This window comes from Poecilia mexicana, unplaced genomic scaffold, assembly GCF_051168715.1.
Source record: "Poecilia mexicana isolate PSO_F unplaced genomic scaffold, ASM5116871v1 scaffold_13, whole genome shotgun sequence".
Taxonomy (NCBI): domain Eukaryota; kingdom Metazoa; phylum Chordata; class Actinopteri; order Cyprinodontiformes; family Poeciliidae; genus Poecilia; species Poecilia mexicana.
In genome coordinates, this window is record NW_028263382.1 from 6,896,060 (window position 1) to 6,915,723 (window position 19,664).

General features: G+C 39.0%; 1 protein-coding gene across 2 annotated transcripts in view; it reads right to left on the reverse strand.

The window, feature by feature from the left end:
• The window catches only part of pak4 (p21 protein (Cdc42/Rac)-activated kinase 4), a 36,769-nt gene that overhangs the window by 9,327 nt on the left and 7,778 nt on the right, over positions 1-19,664 (reverse strand). The window contains exons 1-7 of one of the 2 annotated variants that reach the window (XM_014995515.2): positions 16,852-17,195; positions 7,347-7,577; positions 5,380-5,570; positions 4,464-4,647; positions 3,979-4,212; positions 2,135-2,587; positions 433-566 (exon numbers count right to left, since the gene is read on the reverse strand). In XM_014995515.2, the coding sequence (XP_014851001.2) occupies positions 433-566; positions 2,135-2,587; positions 3,979-4,212; positions 4,464-4,647; positions 5,380-5,570; positions 7,347-7,547 (1,397 nt within the window). In that variant the 5' untranslated portion in view covers positions 7,548-7,577; positions 16,852-17,195. Of the gene's footprint in view, positions 1-432; positions 567-2,134; positions 2,588-3,978; positions 4,213-4,463; positions 4,648-5,379; positions 5,571-7,346; positions 7,578-16,851; positions 17,196-19,664 lie in introns of those variants that run through there. The other variant, XM_014995514.2, reaches the window with a different exon arrangement.

The window sequence follows — 19,664 nt, forward strand, 5'->3', positions numbered from 1 at the left end:
CTTTTTATAGAAATATGAACTCAACGACAAAGATTTTTATAGCTTATAGTTGCTTGTGCATCAGATTTAGGGCTGTACCAGAAACATGCAAATACAAGGGTTCCAGTTCGGGACTTTTGTATCCAAAACAATAATAAAAAGCGATAAATGGTGTCTAAGTTATTAATTAATTGAAATTTAAGTGTAAAACTTTCCAAGGGTTTGTTTGGCACAGCTTGTTCTGCTGGACTGAAGACATATTTAAATACCAGAGTGTGTTTGTAAGCAGTGCATGTAAACTTCTGGTTGTTTAAACTGAAACATTTTCCCACTCGGCGTCCAATTTTTAATCCAAGAAATTCCAGGAAATCTGGCAAAGACCTGCAGTTTCTGCTAAGAAAAAGAACCAAAAGCAAGCAGCTGCGTCGCCATGACGACGGGTTCAGCCATCACCTGGTGTGCGTCACGATGTCGGTGAGCGCTCCTCCCTCCAGGAACTCCATGACCACCCAGAGTTCGTCGCCCACCAGGTAGCTGTTGTACATCTCCACCACGTTGTCATGGTGATAGTCCCGCATGATCACCACCTGCCGTCACCGGGAAAAACAAAACCAACAAACAGGAACTACCGTTACTATCATCACACAGCTGAGACTCGTGAGCGTTCATTCCTACCTCATGGTAGCATAAAGTTTCTTTTCTCTGTTGTCCATAGAATTTTATTTTAAAATGGTAAAAAAAAAATTTTTTCCTGAATATGTGCTTAATTCACTCTAGCTACAGTCCGTATCTGGTGCACTTTTTCCTTCCACTCAACTTTCTAGGTATAAGCTTAAACTTTTATAATTTTCTAAGACAGAATTATAGCTTATATAGATCTATGGATGATGTTCTGCATAGTTTCTAATTCTCTACAGACCAGGTTGCCTGTATTTTGAATGCTTATTTTATCTAATCAGCAACCAGGTTTCCATGAACTATTTTTTTATCTGCATTTCGATGCAACGCATTACAGAATGTTGATGGAAACGGCAAAATAAGAAATAACTTCCTCAAATTTGCAAAAAGGTTTTTATGCTCGTTTGAGGTGGTTTTTGACTTTTCCATTAAAAAAAGTTAATGGAAACACATCAGTTCTGAAGTAGCTAAATAGGCTCTGACGTAGCGAACTTCCCCCTTCATTAGTGGGTCTGTGCCTTACCAGAGGCACAGTTCAGACCTCCAGCTGAGATCGGATAATTCGGTTTTCCCAGATGTGTGGTTCATGATGGTTTACAACCTCTAGATCTTGTTTATTACAGCCATGCATGACAGCAACATCTGACAACATCTGCCTGGTTGCTTTGCTCTAAACCTGTAAACAGAAACTGGCCTAATTCACATTTTCCATTTATTTCCATGTTTGCAACATTTTAAAAGTTCACTCAAAGTTTTGATGACAATGGGATGGAAACACGGCTTATTTTATATCTAAATTAAATCTTTTTGGCGTCTGTTTTGGGCAGCAAAGAAATAATTTAATCGTACAGAGAAACACTACAAAAACGCAAAATCTTACCAAGTATTTTTGGTCTAGTTTCCAGTGCAAACACCTTAGTTCACTTGAAATAAGACAAAACTCATTCAGAGTAACTTTTCAGCAAGATACAGGAGCTTATCAATAGTTAATAATTCCTTAATATTGATTAAATCAGTGAAGTTTATTTGTTTAACACATTTCACCAACAAGGCAGTTCAAAGTGCTTTTCATCATAAAAACACAAAAATACAAAGTCATCAACAACTGAAACATTTGGCCAAATCTAAATGTGCTTACATTTAAAAAAGTACGAGTTTCACTACAACATGGGAAAAATCTCATAAGTGAAATAATCTCCCAGCAGAACTGGAACTTTTTCACCAATATTAAGGAATTATTGACTTAAAACAAGCTCCTATATCCTGCAGAAAAGTTACTTTTAAGTTAATTTTGTCAAAAATAGGTTGCCAGATTTTTTTGCAGTGTGGATTCATTTCTCATTTTCTGCTGACTTGTTTTGGTTTTGCAGCAGATTTTGCTGGAATGTTTACAGCTTTTCTGAGAGCTTTCCGTTTGAGCCACAGTCCACCTCCAGGAGGGGTCAGAGGTCAAAGCGGCCGGATGTTAAAGCCGTACCTCGTTGAAGAGAAGTTCCCTGCGCTGCTGCTTCCTCAGGTCCATCTTCTTCACGGCCACCAGCTTCCCGGTCGTCTTCACTGTGGCGATGCACACGATTCCAGTGGATCCCTCGCCGATCTTGATGTAGTGGTCCAGGTAGGTCCGCGGGTCGCCGGGGTCCACCACCAGCTGCAGCGCCGCTCTGAACTGCTCATGGGAAACCCTCTGGGGCTCCCGCTGCGGGGAGCGGCCCTGCGGCGCCGCACCCGACCCCGGGGCCGCCGAGGGCATGGGGGGCCGTGGGGCCGGCACGTTGGGGTGGGGGGTGTGCGGCAGCTGGGAGGAGTCCGGGGTCAGGCTGGGGTGGGAGGCGTGGTGGGAATGAGGGGGGCCGACTGGGGGTTTGGAGGAACCCCGGGCGGAGCTGCTGGAGGGTCCGTTCTGGGGGGAAGACTCATGGTGTCGCACCACCTGGATGGTAGAGACGAAAAACAGAAGAAAATCACAAACTTACAAAATGAAAAGGCGACAAACACGAACTCTGACAGGTCATCAGCTCTGAGCTTAGCTAATAGCAGCGGTAGCTAATCTACCACCGTGTTAGCTAAGCTAATAGCAGCGGTAGCTAATCTACCACCGTGTTAGCTTAGCTAATAGCAGCGGTAGCTAATCTAGCACTGTGTTAGCTAAGCTAATAGCAGCGGTAGCTAATCTACCACCGTGTTAGCTTAGCTAATAGCAGCGGTAGCTAATCTACCACCGTGTTAGCTTAGCTAATAGCAGCGGTAGCTAATCTACCACCGTGTTAGCTTAGCTAATAGCAGCGGTAGCTAATCTACCACCATGTTAGCTTAGCTAATAGCAGCGGTAGCTAATCTACCACCGTGTTAGCTTAGCTAATAGCAGCGGTAGCTAATCTACCACCGTGTTAGCTAAGCTAATAGCAGCGGTAGCTAATCTACCACCGTGTTAGCTTAGCTAATAGCAGCGGTAGCTAATCTACCACCTTGTTAGCTTAGCTAATAGCAGCGGTAGCTAATCTACCACCATGTTAGCTTAGCTAATAGCAGCGGTAGCTAATCTACCACCGTGTTAGCTAAGCTAATAGCAGCAATAGCTAATCTACCACCGTGTTAGCTTAGCAAAATGTCCATAATTTCAATAACGTATAAAGTATAAATTATATTCCAACCTTCATTTCAAATACATAGATCAACAGGTCATTGAGCCATTAGGAATAATAAATATTGTTTATATTGAAACAATTCAAACATGTTGAGGTAAATTACCTTACTATTCAGAACGTTACAAAAAAAATCTCTAAATATCAGTTTTTTTGCATTTAGTAAATATAAATAATTTTGGTGATTCTAACTGACATAAAACAAGAAAAGTTTAGTCTGATTTAACTTCAGGCAGCCAGAAAAAAATGTCAGACTTTTTATGAGGTGAATGAAAATATCTGGTTTAAACTGTAAATAACATTTTGAAATTAATGCCTTTAATCAAACATTAGCTTGAACTTTAATACCAAACTGTGCAGTTTGAATATGAAGAACTTTAAAGGACTTTATACAGAAATCAAAAACTTTCCAAACCTTGAAAACATCTATTTGAAATTCAAGGATTTTCCAGGATTTTGAGCAGATGTATAAAACCTGATAAATACCGCACCTGATAAATACCGGACCCTGATAAGTACCGGACCCTGATAAATACCGGACCCTGATAAATACCGGACCCTGATAAGTACCGGACCCTGATAAGTACCGGACCCTGATGAGTACCGGATCGGGTCTCGAGGAGGAAATACTTCCCTGAACTAACCAGCAGCAGCTTCGGCCATCTGGGCCGACTCCTACCTGTCCCGTTGGACTGCGTCCTCCGTCGCTGTCCGTCCTCGGGTACGTGTTGAACGGCCGTGTGTTCTGCTGGGCCGTCTTCATCACGCCTTCGCTCACCGGCAGGTTGGGCGTTCGGATGTTGGGCCCCGACAGCGGCCTCTTGTCCCTCGGAGACGTGGGGCTGCCGTCGCGCGCCACATAGCTGGACTTGGGCCGGTGGTCGCCGGCTTGGTCCCGGCGGATCACCTGGTCCTGAAAAACGGAGAGGTTGATAAAAATACAACAGGCTGGTTCTCAGCTACATTTAACTGTATAAAAGGAAGAAAGATCTGCAGAATCAAAAGCTGAGATGCGCTGATCAGAAGTTTTAAGCCATCAGTTCTTCCCTATCAGATTGGTCGCCGTTGGACCTCAGATATCGGTATCAGAAGTTAAACATCTGAATCGGTGCGTCCCTGGTTAGTAACGTTTAGTGAGTGAATCATTTGGGTCTCGGTTGGTACCTGGTTCCGGGGGTCTCTGTGAGGCTGCTGTCCCGAGCCGGACCGCTCCCTGTAGGCCCTGCTGGGCTCCTGGCCCCTCGGCTGCTGCTGGGGCCGGCCCTGCACGCCCTCGTCCTGGGGCTGGACGCCTCGCTGCCCGTGCTGCGGGTCGCCTCCGGCCGGGTGGTCCTGCCTCAGTCTGTCCCTGAGAGCCCAAACATGCAGTTAGCAAAACCAATAAACCAGTTATTTTCTAATCAATTGATCTAATTTTGGCTTTTCCCACCAACATGGGTTCCACAGTGCAGAGTGATGTCAGCTCGCTCAGGGCGGCCATTTTGTTAGACAGCTTCTATTTATTTAAACTTTGAATTCAGATCAACTCCAGTATCCAAAACTTGTACCTCAGCACCAGCAAAACTCCTTCAACATGTTTTTGCTCCAGTAAGAGTGAAAAAGTATTTGGTAAAAGGACTGAATAACTGATCAAATTATTAAGCATTTAATGTTTAAAAATGACATCATCAGACGGACCAAAATATTAAGTTGAGAGGATATTTTGGTATTTTAAGAACCAAAATTACATTAATTTATATAAATAATAAAAATAACAAAATCAGGCAAAATTATCTTTTTCCAAATCAGTTTCCTTCAGTACAAAACATGAAACTTTAACAAAAACCGCAGGTGTGTGTCTGGTGAATTTTTGGTAAAAATCCTGAAATTTTACTCAATTAAAAACAGAGACACTTTATAATAAAAGTACTCAAAGTACAGTGTAGTAAAAATACTCTTAAAAGTAAATTATTTTCAAAAATGTTACTCAAATGTAAATTAGCAAATGTAAATTAGTAAATATATTTTTGGAAATATTTTTATTTTCTGTTTGTAATTAGTTTTTTAGAAAAGGAAGCCACAGGAAAGTGATTTCTCCCACCTGTCTGGGTGTGAGTGGAGCCTGTGCCGGGGGTCGCCGTTCTGCTCTCCACCTGCAGAGTCCCTGCGGGGCTGAGTGGGGGGGCTGCCTCGCCGCAGGGAGTTCGATCGAGTCACGGACATGGTGTCGAACTCGTCCAGCAGCCACGTCAGAGAGCCGTCTGCCCCCAGCTTCGTGCCTCGTACGATCGTCTGGCGTCACAGGACAGAAAAATGCAGCGTTTTAATCTAAAGCATGGAAACGATCCAGATGGTTCCATTTTCAGAGTTTTCTTTGAAAATGCTATCCTGCAAAGTTAGATACTCTTTAAACTTAAATAAATGCTTGGGCAATATATTCTTCACTGAGTTTTTCCATGGTAAAATTCAAGAACATTTCAAGAATTTTCAAGGTAAGTTTTAAAAACACCACAGTTTGGAGTTAAATCAATAAAACAAAAAGTCAGTTTCAATTCCCCATTATATGATGGCATTTATTACTGTTAACAATACATTGTGATAGGGACAACATAAACTATAACATAATGAAAGTTAAGTAAATCTTGACCTGATTTGTCTGAAAAAGTTACAAAAAATTCTCTAAAAATGTTCACGCTTCTGGCATTTAGCAAATCTAAATAATTTGGGTTATTCTAACTAACCTCAATCTAGAAAACATTGGTTTTATTTAACGTCAGACCGAAAGAAAAAAAAATCTTTTAATTATCTGTAAATATCTAGTTTCAACTGTAACGTTTTCAAATCTAGGATTTTACTCAAACGTAGTTTGCACTTTATTACAAAACTGTGCAGTTTGAATATCAAGCACTTTTCAGGACCTTATACAGAAATCAAGCACTTTTCAGGACCTTATACAGAACTTTCCAAACCTTGAAATCACCTAATGAAATTCAAGCATTTTCAAATATTTCAAGCACCTGCATGAACTCCGTCTTCAAAAGTGAGTAAAACTGACAGTAAGATTCACATTTAAACACTGAAATGAATATAGGTACAGTTAAAAGTGAACCTGTATGCAGACGACATCGTTCTTTATTTAACTGATGCAACTTTAGGAGCTTTAAGAAACCTTTCAGCGGTTGGAAGCTACTCAAGTTCTTTCATTTTGTTGAAGATCTCGACCAAAAATTATCCTCCACACTGGAAGGGAAGAAGCCTTTCGAGTGAAACATTTTAGAGACACGACAGAAAACGAGTTTTTATCTAGAGCAGGGGAGCCCAAAGTGGGTCCTGGAGGGCCGGCATCCTGCATGTTTTATTTCTCTCCCTGGTTTAACGCACCTGGATCAAATGATGGCTCGTTAGAAGGCCTAAGAGGAACACTGACAAGCTGAAAAGGTTGTTGCTACCACCAGGAAGAGAACTAAAACATGCAGGATGCCGGGCCTCCAGGACCCACTTTGGGCACCCCTGATCTAGAGCATGTGAAGAACTAAAAGGATTCAGTTCTTTAAGGCGGTTACAGTTGTTTTGAAGGTTTTCTGTCCCAAGTTCAGTCCCAGAGACTTGAACTTAGCTTCTGCATGTTCTTCAACACCTGATCTGAATAAATGTTTAAGAAATGTCAATGTTTGCTCTTTAAAAGTGACTGAAAATGCCACCAGGATTCTAATTTAAACACTGCAAATTACAGTTACAAGTTCCCCTTTATGCAGATGACAACATTTTTTATTTGACTGGTGCTACTTTAAGTATGTTGAGGACCTTCAAGCATCAGTTTAGGGTTTGAAATTTACTCTAGTTCTTCCATTTTGTTGAAGATGCTTTACTTCTCGTCCAAAAACATTTCTCAGAAACAGAAGAAGCCTTTTTCGGCGAAACGTGAAGCATCTTAGAGACACAAGAGAAGTCGCCCAGTTGCTCTCTATTTAACCACTTACAACCATCATTTCCTGTATGACTGAGAATGGATGCCAACGCCTCACCGTAAAGTTGTGAATATGAATAAAACAGAGTAGCTCCTCTTACCTTTCGCGGTTCTACGGTGGTGATGACCGTCGCGTCGATGAAAGGCTTTGGCCTCTTGGCCGTGTCTTCGATGAGGGACTGCCATTGGCGCGGCAGCCCGACGAACTTCTGCTCCTGCTCGTCAAAGTCCGTGTGGACGCGATGCTCGAAGTTGGACGGAGCAGAGATCTGGATTCGAGACTTCTTCTTTTTGGCAAACATGGTGGCAACGGCTGCAAGCTAGCATCAGATCTGCAGCGAGGGAGAAGAGAAGAAGGCAATGTGATTAGCAAATAGATACAAAAGAAAAATCTTAGTGTACCAGCACAATAAAGCTGCTATGCACACATTTTATTGCATTAATATCTCATATGCTTGCACATTTCAACCCAGGGACTAATAGGCTGGATGGTGGCATTTATCTAGCTCTGACCTTTAGCTAAAGGTCATCATCAGGCTCAAACAAAACTTGAACCCAATATTGATGACATCAGGTCCAAGCATTTCCTGAAGGGGAGAGCAGTTTGAGGAGACAGGACTCATCTGTAAAAGGTCACTTCCTGAAGATTAACAGCAGCTTTTATGACCCAGAGGAGAAAATTAACGTTTCAGATGTGAGCTGTTCAGCACCACAAGTCAAGCCGTACAAGAGACAGAGAGATGAAAGCAGCAAAGAACAAAACAAAAAGGAAAACAATGAACTGCAAGACGATACTAATGAGGAAAACAGCAGCTAGCACGAAGGCATAGAAGGACAGTTTTGTTTCCAGTTTTGTGTCTAATTCATTTTGTCGTTTCTGTTTTAAATCTACAGCTTATCATTGACAATGTGTTCTTGCATTATTATTACCACCATATTACATGAAAATGGTCCTCTCTGACTTTTTAACTAAAGTCCGAGAGGTTAGAGTCCTTGTCAAACGGCGTTTTGACTAAAGTCCGAAGGGTTGGAGTCCCAGTTGACGGCGTCTCAACTAAAGTTCTACAGCTTTTTATTTCTCTTTCTCACTGTTTACGTTTTAATGATGTAAACAGACTCATTAGTCCCAGTTAAACGACGTTTGACTGAAGTCCTAAAAGGGGTGCGGGTTTTAATGTTTGCTTTTTTTTTTCAAAATCTCTCTCACTGTTTATTACAGGCTGTTTTTATTGTAATTATGTAAAGCACTTTGAAATGCCTTGCTGCTGAAATGTGCTATACAAATAAAATTTGATTGATTGATTGATTGAAAACACCAATATTATTGTTTATCGCAATAAATTCTGGGACAATTTATCATTCAGCAACATTTGATACAATAACTGACCTGCTAGCAGGAACATAAATGTAAATCGAGACACAAGATCAGGCTGCAATATTAGAGAAACATTCAATAATATTGATTAATGATGTGATGATGATACAGGCAGAACCAGAAGTTTCCTCACCATCTACAGTTAAATAAGATCAAGCTTCTCTTATTTTAGGTCCATTAGAATCACCTAAATAACTTATATTTGCTAAATGCCAGAATAATGAAAGAAAGAATTAAGGCTGAAAAATGTATCACAATGTGAGCATTTCATATCAGTCAAGATCCACAATGGTTTTTGTTTTAAATATAATGTAAAATACTATTATTGGTAGAGAAGAAACAGACGCTAGGCTACCGGCTGGCTCATTAAACTGGTTACTATCCATTTGGATTTTGGGAAATGAAGGAATCTGACATGATAAATGTTGGAAATCAGTAGGTTCCACTATGAAACAACACACAGAACCACAACGCCTGAATATGTGGGAGCAGCTTCATGTTTTCACCTACGAGCCTCATCGTCTAAAAACAAAAAAAGATCCGGCGGAGTGGACAGAGAAAATCTGTGCAACTGAAGAGGAAATTGTGGATAAAAGAGGAAAATCATGTCAACAGGTTAGCAGCATTTTGATTACTTAAAAAAGTGAAATCAAAAGCTTATATTTTGATACATTTACAGCATTAAATGACAGACGATAAAAAAGATCAAAACTCAGTTCTAGCATGAAAATCAAGTGCAAGTTTGTTCATTTCAGACGGTTCAAGCGAGACGGGCAGGAGTAAAAGCTTGTATTCAGCAGTTACAGAGACAGAAAGGCCAGAAGAATAATTAGGTTTTTAAACATGTTTGCTAGCTGGTGAAATCGGGTCACCAGCTGATTAAACGTTGCTGACCTAATATTTTTTTTTGGCTGCTGAGCAGCAGTAATCTCCTATGACTGAGAAACATCTACAGGGAGCAGTGCACTGCAAAAACGCAAAATCTTACCAACTAGTTTTGGTCTAGCTTCTAGCGCAAATATCTTAACTTACAAGTAACTTTTTAGAAAGCTGTAGGAGCTTGAATTAAGCCAATAAAGCCTTAATATTGTTTTTAAAAAGTACTTATTCTACTGGCAGATTATTTTAATTAAAACAAGACATTTTCATACGCTGTAAGTGAAATAATCTGCAAATGTAACAGGAACTTTTTCAGGAGTTTTAAGGAATTACTGACTTAGAACAAACTCCTATTTCTTGCTGAAAAGCTACTTGTCTGTCTTATTTCAAGCATACTAAGATATTTGCTCTCACTGGACAAAACTACTTGGTAAGATTTTAAGTTTTTGCAGTGTGGGACATCAGACGCCCCCTGAAAACCAGAGGCTGCTGTGGTTTGACTGCATAAAAACCTGCAGGTTGAAGAGAAAACACTCCCAGTAATAAAACAGAGTCCTGCTGGGTAGCAGCATGCTAAACCGCTAAGGGGGACATTTCATTTTCATCCAGCAGATTTTTCTGTTATTTCCTACAAATAAACAGCACCACACCTTCAAGCGCTGCTTAAATAATAAAGACAGACTAGAAGAAAAAAAGATGCAGGGATTGTGGGGCAGAATGACGGAGAGCTGGGTGGGAGCGCCGACTCGGGCGATTAGGGTGGATCATAAGCCAGAGGCCGTGAGTCATGCTGCTGGCCCAGGCAGAGTTACTACAGACCTTCACAGCAGGGATGTTTGATGTGAACAGAGACCCACCCAGAAACAGAAATGAAAAGAAAACGACTCTGTCGCTAACGATGTAGCACCGGAGCAGCAGCAGCAACATCCCAGCATTAAAAACAGCAGAGCGAGACAAAATACTGGAGATATTTACCAGAGGCCTTTATGCATGGAGTCTAGATTAGGGTTAGTCGATGTAAACTTAATATTTTGTGGGATTTAAAAAATAAAAATGTGTTTAGAGCCAGAGGTGGAGAGATTACCCAAAGATTGGACTCAAGTGGCAAATCTTTACTGAAGAGTGAAAAAGTATTTGGTAAAAAAATCAACTCAAGTTTTGAGTAACTGATCAAATTATCAATCATTTAATGTTTAAAAATTACATCATAAAATGGACAAAAACAGAAAGTTAAGAGGAAATTTTGGTATTTTAACAACCAAAATAACAAAAATTCATACAATAAATAAAATCAGGCAAAATAATTTTTTCTAAAATCTGTTTCTTTCAATAAAAAACTTATAAAACTTTAACAGAAACTGCAGCTGTGCGTCAGGTGAATGTTTGTCTGTAATGTTTACAGACGTTATAATCCATCTTATTTATTGTTTTGCTTTTAAGTGTTTTGTTCTGTTACTTGTTTTGGGTTGTCGTGTTATCTGCTGTTCACAATGGTCTCTAAACAACAACATTATCGTTTATCGCAATAATTACTGGGACAATTTATCATCTAGCAATAATTGTCATTGTGCCAGTCGTATCAATATTTATATTTACCTACGGTGTAAAAGCGTCTCCACTGCTGACATTTAGGGCTCAAACGATTAATTGGATTGAAGTAATCGTCAACTAATGGTAATCATTAATCATTAACTGAAATATCTAGAATAAAAACACCAGATAATTATGAAATACTTCTTAAAGTAAAGCGCTGCTTCATCCATAACAGGGAAAGTTTCTGACACTCATGAATCATTCTGACATTTTCATATTTACAGGCTGGGAGTGAAAGAACATTTTGGCTCTGAAACGCTGAGTTTTATCCTTCATCTGGTTCCAAATCGCTGTGGGCGAAAAACAAGATTTTACTGCAGCCCTGAGGAGCCAAGAAATCATAAGATGTGATGCAAGGCGAGAGAAATGGCAAACAGGAAGCAGATCACAGGGCAGCTTTTTATGGGCGATACTGATTAATGGAAACCAAACGAGAAAATAAAATATTTAGACTGAAATTCATCAACATTTTCTAACAATAAACATACCTGAAGATGTTTTAGGAAAACTTTTCTTTTAACTGGAAACTGTGGTGGAGATTTACTATTGAAAAATCACTTCATCTGTGTTTACAAGTCATTTTCAAGTTCAGTAAAACATTTTCTGATAATCTGGCTCCACCTTAACCCAGCATCACTTTGGATTAGGAATCCAAACGTCTTGGTCTATATCATCACAAAAACAATAAAAAGTATCTTAATTTTCATAAACAAGTATGACAAATTGACTAAATTCTGGTTTATATAATATTTTCAATATTATATAAACATGTGCTCAGAATAAGGTATAAATTACAACATAATGGCAGGGCGGCATTATGAAGGAGGGCCTGCAGCTATTGGAGCTGAAGCTCCTTTCACAGTAAAACCTGGACAGCAGGTACAGTTTAAACATTTCAACATTTACTGCACAAGATAAAAACTGCTGGTAAAACTCGAGTTCTGGACCACAAGTCTAAATCTGGTCTCAAGTCTTCAAAAAACTTAAATTTACAGATGAATCTTAAGAATTTTCTAGAAAAACAACTTAGAAATTTCTGAGTTTCAAAAGTTGAAAATTAAAATAAATAAATAAATATTTTTACTTTTATAAATTTTCTGAGTTGCATTTCCAACTTAAAACTTCAATTTTTCTCTAGACTTCTTCTGAGATTAATTTCTGATTTTTTTTTTTATCTCTCAAATTTCTGACTTTTGGCACTCAAAAAGGTCCAAGTTTTTTGTAGAAATTTTCAGAGATTAATCTCAAAATGTTTGTGCTATTTTTGGGAAACTTGTTTTTGTATCTACAATGGCCTTAATACGCCGTCATACTTTTCTCTAAAAACCAATAATAAAAATATAAAACCTTGTATATATCCACCCGTTATGTTCCTGAGTCATTTTCTGAGTTTTCCTGTTTCCCGCCCTCTTCCCAGAGCGAACCGCTCCCTCGCAGTCTGTCCATCCATGCCTGGCTGAACAGCGAGAAAGCCTGTCTGCTCTGTGGACCGAACCGGACTGATGAGTTCTGGACAGAGCCGCTGTCTTCTGGCCTGATTTACTGTGTGGGTGGTCTGCACTGTGAAAGATGCCAGTTTGAGTGAATAATGATACAAGCTGAACTGAAGCCAGCTGCGACTATATGAAGAGATTTAGGCTGTAAGCATATGGACAAAATATGCTCCAGATTTCTTCTTCTTCATAAAGTTGGCAGGAGAGTAAAACCATACTCGGTTTAAACAGATGAGATGATGCAGATTATTGGATTCAGAGGAACAGGGAATAATTTAGGGCTGAAACGATTAATCGTGATTAATCGATTGATGAAATGACCATCAACTAATTTAGTAATTGATTAATCATTAACTGGAGTATACAGAGTCAAAGAAAGTCTATTTTCTTTAACAACAACATATTTGGAGGAATTATTAAGCCACACATTTTGGATTAAAGAAAAAAAAAAACACCTTTGTCTGAATATATTTAAGCTATAAAACTCCTCAAGTGGCAGCTTTAGTTTCACCTGGTTCGAGGAATGCTGTAATTGCCTTTTAAGCAATAAAATGTTTAATAAGGAATATAAGTGTGTTTATATTCATTTAAAAATATTGCTAGTATTGTATAAAAGTTTTAGCACCACATTAATTGCAATGAACTGAATACTACAAATATATTGAACTCATTTAGTAATCAATTAACTGAGTATACAGACTGGGAAAAAAAGTCCAATCACTGAAAACAAACTCACAATCAGAGCAGTAATTAAACCAAAACTGCACAGAAAATACAGACATTTTGCCTACAAGACTGTAAATATTTCACCCACAGCTCAAGTGGCAGTTTTAGCTCCACCTGGTTCAAAATCTGTTAAAAATAAAGAAATCTGTTAAGCACCTTTTGTTATTCAATTATTAATTGGTTAATCCAAAAATATAATCAACAGGTCAGTCCTAGACTGCAGAAAAGGCAGAGCTTTTCAGATTAAGTTTTTTTTAGCTGCAGACATCATTTGCATTCACTAAAGAAATCCTTTTATTGCATTTAGGCAAATAAAATCTTTAATTTCTTATTTAGAAAAGGAACTGAATTCTTTACTTGCATGTTTTTATGCATTTCTGGTATTGGAAAAAAAAAACCCGCTTACATGGTTAAATGAAAAATCTGCAGAATGGGCCAATTATTTTATTTAATCTCTTAATCATCAGAATAAACATTAGTTGCAGCCCTAATTCAAAAACACTTTATTAATCCCAGAGGGAAATTAAATGCAACTCAGACAATTTTCCACCACCAGTTCTTCTCCAACAAATAAAATAGTGTTTGACCTGATGAACCCTGTTTCTCTTGAAATCTAAAATCATCTCCCTTGTTTTGTTCACATCCAAGATAAGACGACTGTTTGCACACCAGGCCTCGTTTCACAGGGACAGATTATTGCTGTCGCACCACATGCTTCTAAAGCTGTGGACCCACCGACACCAGGCGTCCACACCAACGCAGACAGAAACAGAAAATGAAAACATCCCTTCTACCAAAGACCCACACAGGTAAATACGGAGGCATTCCCACCAGCCGTGTTTAATACGCTGTAATCCAACTCCGGTCCGTTTGTCGAGAAACTCCGGTCCGTTTGTCTGATACAGACCAAAATAAATTAACACTGGTCCACCCACAAACCTTGGTGCCGGTTCTGTACAAGTGAACTTTGGTGCCGTTTGAATGCATATGTGAACACCAAACACACCAGAGACCGCTCCAAAAGAAGGGTGAACTACAGAGCAGGGCATTCTGGGTAAATACAACCAAAACAAACGCATTGGCCTAGCACTAGCAGCAGAAATGGCTTGATGTCTTTAGTCAAAGACAAAAGAGAAACCCCTAAAATCTGATGAAACTCCATTTTTGTTTCCATTTTGTGAAAAATCAAATTGCGCTCAGCAACTGTGTTTCCATTACAAATGTGGGTAAAACTTTGTCAATATGTTGAAAAATCACAATTTCACAAATTTCTAATAAATAAGAAACGTAATTAAAATCACATGTCGGTAAGTTTGTTCACGTGATAAGTCATCATCCTCCTACTGCTTCCTGTGTTTTCTTCCTTGTGGTTTCTTCCAGTGGCAACATCTGGTGTTGATCATGAGACTCGTGTGATGCGAAAAGTGTTTCCGTCGCAGTTTTGCGAGACAAATCAATTTTAATACAGCTAAAAATAACCAAACTTATCCTAGCAACAAAACTATCAAATGATTTTTTACAAACTAAAGCAAATTTTCAAAATGTCAACTTGCGAAATTATATGGTGAATGGAAACGTAGCTAATGTCTTCCTTAGAGGTTGTCATGTTGTTTCCTTCAGTGGTTCTTGGTGCAGCGCCCCCACAGGCGAGGAGGAGAAGTTTCAAATGGGTTTGGTTGATTTGACACTATGCAGTTAAAAAAAAAACTGAAAATGTATTAAATGTTGCCACTTTGATCCCCAACCAAACCGAATGCACCGGATTATCATGTGTGAAAACAGCCTAATAGGTACTAAACTGATGCCCAGCTGACTGTCAGCTCACCTGGTACAAACAAGCAGGAGCGCTTATTTAAAGTCAAATGTCTCTCCTGACCATACAGTTAAAAACTCGTAACACCACAGGAAATGTGGTTCTAAATTAATTAAAACGAGGCACGAGCTGGAACCTGAGGTCTCACACAACTCACAGAATTATCCCAATCTATGCCATAATCTCTCATGAGTTGAAGCAAATTAATCCATTTATCACGGATAATGGTGCTGAAGTTAGGAATTACGACATGAATCCCAACTTTAATGAGTTTAATCCAATGCAAATACTGTTCTGCATTTCTTAGACATTTGAAATTTAATTAAATAGCTTTTTACATAGGGACCACAATGACAGCCGACCACAGAATTAAGATAATCAACTTCCTCTGAATGATTGGGAACCAGCCACAGAAACTGGCAGAACCTATAAATCCACCAGCCAAGAATCAACAATTTCTCACGTTTTAGTTCAAGGTCGCAGCTCTTTAAGGGGACAGGAGCATTCTGGCTTTAAAGTTATCCACCATAACGCTGCATTCAGGCTGCCCTTGTTGTTGCGATGCTCTAATATTAGCTCACCGCTGCTGAATCCGAGGTGATAATTCATAGGTTGTTCCCTCACTGCAGCAGACGCAGGATTCCCAGATTTATAAAGGCCTGCAAAGACTTGCAGTTCACAAAACTCTTTATGCAATTAACCTGACGAAATGTTATAAAAACTAGAGGTGGGCGATATGGGCTTAAAATGTTTTCACATTGTTTTGTGGTACTATTGTGACAACTATAAAAGTGACAATAAGAAGTGACGATATTTATAACGATGTTTTCAGGAAACTAAAGCTGCGACTGTGTCACATCAATTATAGCTTCACAAACACAAATACTGCTCCTGAAAAACATTTATATTTGTAATTAGCTTCTTTAGGCCTCCAGTCATAAGAAGGTGTGATTTATGATACTAAAATGCACAAATCAGTGCATTTAGTCATAATTTCAAATTTTCTGATACACCTTTATTAAACAAAATGGAGAAAAATAGTAAAAATCCTGACAGACAGTTTTAGGTTTCTTTAAACATTAACTGGAATTTATGGCAACAACAATAAATCTAAATATTATCTTGATAAGAAATTCATTACAATTGTAAACAATACGATTAATTCCCACCCCTGTTATGAACTAACTTAAATAATTATAAAAAATAAATCACTTAAAATGCTGCATTTTAAATGATTAAACTTTGTTATTTTTTAAGCTGGTAACAAGCAGTGAGCAGTACTGTGTGTAACAGATGCTAATTACTTTATTACTGCTGATTAAAAATAGGATTTATTCCTCCAGGTTTCAACTGAAGGCACAAAAACAAAAAGGCAGCAGCAGCAGCTCTATCTTATCTGTAAATGCCTGGAATTTTAATTTATCTACATTTTCCCTTTTTTTCATTAAAACTCCGGTTAAAAGTGCAAACATCGCCATCCTCCCCCTCTCTGCTCAGCTCCATGTGTCACTAACACTTGTGCAAATAAAGACAGATGACTGTGATGGTGGAGTCCAGCAGCTGTCTCCACAGTCAGCAACAGGTCTGAATGGGAACACTGGGAGAGCAATAACAAGAAAATAAAACTTATTCTGCTGTTCGGATCCCAAAACCGACCGCGACATTTCAAAAGAAATCAAACTTTCCTTCCGTCGTGATGGAACTCAGCTGTGATCGGCAATACTCACTAGGAACCAGAACCGAGTCCAGCGAACCAGCACCGGATCGGTTTCCGCGGAGGAATCCAGCTGGGAAGCGGCGACATTAACCGTGGAAGCGGCGGAACCGAGTGGAGAAGCCGTGGGCTCGGAAACACGTAGCGTGTCGCATTCCTTTGGTTTCAGTGTCGTGACGTTACCGGGTGAGACAGCCGGTCAACGGGGGGAGGGAGGGAGATTAGCGCGGCTCTGTCAGCAGCCAAACACGGGTTGGAAATCACAAACAGCGACGCCTCTTCCTCCTCCGTCCCTCTCCTCATACACGGACGTGCAGGTGTTTTACCTGCACGGTCACGTGACGCACATTTGACTTTTTACACTTCCTGTTGGGAGGTTCATTTCCAGGTTTGGTTTTGTTTCGGTTTTTTCCCAAAATAAATAATAAACCGGTGGCAGCGGACATTTACTAAAACGTGTAAGACAAACAGCGATGTGTTCAAGGACCAAAACTGACGGTGGGAAAATTAGAAAACCTATTAACGTACTTTTTGTTTGTTTTACATGGATCAAGGCTGAATTAGTGAACAGTGGTGGAACTACAGGCAAAGTATCTCTCCTTTATTTGCATTTTTTCATTTTAGTCTTTAAACTACCAGAATTTGCATATAAAAGTTTATTTTTGTTTGTCTGATGTCATTAACTATAATTCAGATAATCTGATCAGTAACTCAGTACTTAAATAGCTTTCATGAAATACTCTTTTAATCTTACATGAGTAACTTCTTAGAGTACATCCAAAACAAACCGTGATGCGTTCAAGGACCAAAACTGACGGTGGGAAAATTAGAAAACCTATTAACGTACTTTTTGTTTGTTTTACATGGATCAAGGCTGAATTAGTGAACAGTGGTGGAACTACAGGCAAAGTATCTCTCCTTTATTTGCATTTTTTCATTTTAGTCTTTAAACTACCAGAATTTGCATATAAAAGTTTATTTTTGTTTGTCTGATGTCATTAACTATAATTCAGATAATCTGATCAGTAACTCAGTACTTAAATAGCTTTCATGAAATACTCTTTTAATCTTACATGAGTAACTTCTTAGAGTACATCCAAAACAAACCGTGATGCGTTCAAGGACCAAAACTGACGGTGGGAAAACTAGAAAACAACCTATTCCTGTACTATTTTACATGGATCAAGTTTCTAATAGTAAACGGTGGTGGAACTAGAAGTGGGTAGTAACGAGTTACATCTACCAGAGTACTTTTACTACACTGTACGCTTTGCTACTTTTGACTACAATTCATTGAGGATAGACAGACCGATGTCTTACAAAACTGATGGTGGGGAAATTATAAAACAACCTATTTCTGTTAAGGTTGCATTAGTGATCAGTGGTGAAACTAGAGGAAAAATGTCTCTCCTTTATTTGGATTTTTTTTCATTTTAATCTTTAAACTGGATATAAGAGTTTATTCTTGTTTGTCTGATGTCATTATTTCTAAATAGAAATCAGACAATCTGATCAGTGCTTTATCTTTTATGGAGTACTCTTTTAATCTTAAATGAGTAACTTCTTACAGGATGCACATCTAAAACAAACTGTGATGTGTTCAAGGACCAAAACTGATAGTGGGAAAATTAGAAAACAACCTATTCCTGTAGTTTTACTGGAATAGGTTGTAATAATCAACAGTGGAACCACGCCGTCACCTTCCAACTACTTCCTGTTGTCTTTTTTGTCGTTTCCTCCAGTGGTAACATCTGGTTGTTGATTATGTCATGCAAAAAAAAAAATTCCATTGCAGTTTTGAGAAATAAACCAATTTTGATACGGCCAAAAAAACAAAAAAAACCACCTCATCCTAGCAGCAAAATCTGATCAAAAACGTATCTTTTTTCTTAAATTGGCGTTTTTACATTAAGCAAATTTATTTTTGAAATGTCAAATTGCGCAATTATAAGGTCAATGGAAAAGCAGTTAGTGCTTCAGGTGAGTAGTTAAGTGTAGATCAGGTGTTGCACCTTAAAATGTTTTCTCAGAAAATGCTTGGTGATTTCTGGGAACGCTCTTTGTTTTGTTTTGGTTTCCCTTTTTATCGTTGCGTTCGTTCTGCACATGTTCAGGTATAAAACAAACGGGGTAATCATTCGGCATGCCAGACCAACGAGGTTGTCCTGGATATTTTCAGTAAGAAGACGTACCAGAAAACCTTAAAAACAAGAATACATTCAACTTCCAGCCTCGCAAGTGTGTATTTTGCCATTAGATAATGACTCCCTCTTACACAACAAGCGATGACAGTCTGCCTCAAATTAGCCTGTTTATCTAATCAAAGCATGCTGCTGTGAAATACCAAGTCTGCCTGTTAATATAAGCACATTCATCACCAAACTGAGCAAAACACAGACACAGCCAAGGCCAAATTACAGAGCATGATGTCAGAAACCCAGTCAAAGCCCTCCAAGGATAGTTTGATTTGCTTGGGTGTGGATGCAATCAGATAAGCAAAAAAACAAGATAGCTTACAAAGACAAAAAATAACGACTGAATGAAAGGTTTGGCTGTTTAATAAAGAAAACTGGTAAATTTATTTTCAGGTGCCGATCAGGAATGTATTTAATACCTGAGCAAAGAGAAAGCCTGTTGACTTTCCTGAGCAAAAATACAGCAGAAACTGGTCCAGCCGACGTATCAACGGCAGAGACGCACAAAGCTGCCAATCCAGAGGCCAAGTTCAAACAAAGCTCGCAGTGTTGCAGCCAATGAGGGCCGACTTTCAGGCACAGGTTGTGGAATGTGGAAAGGTCAATGAGAAAGACAAGCAGAGAAAGTAGG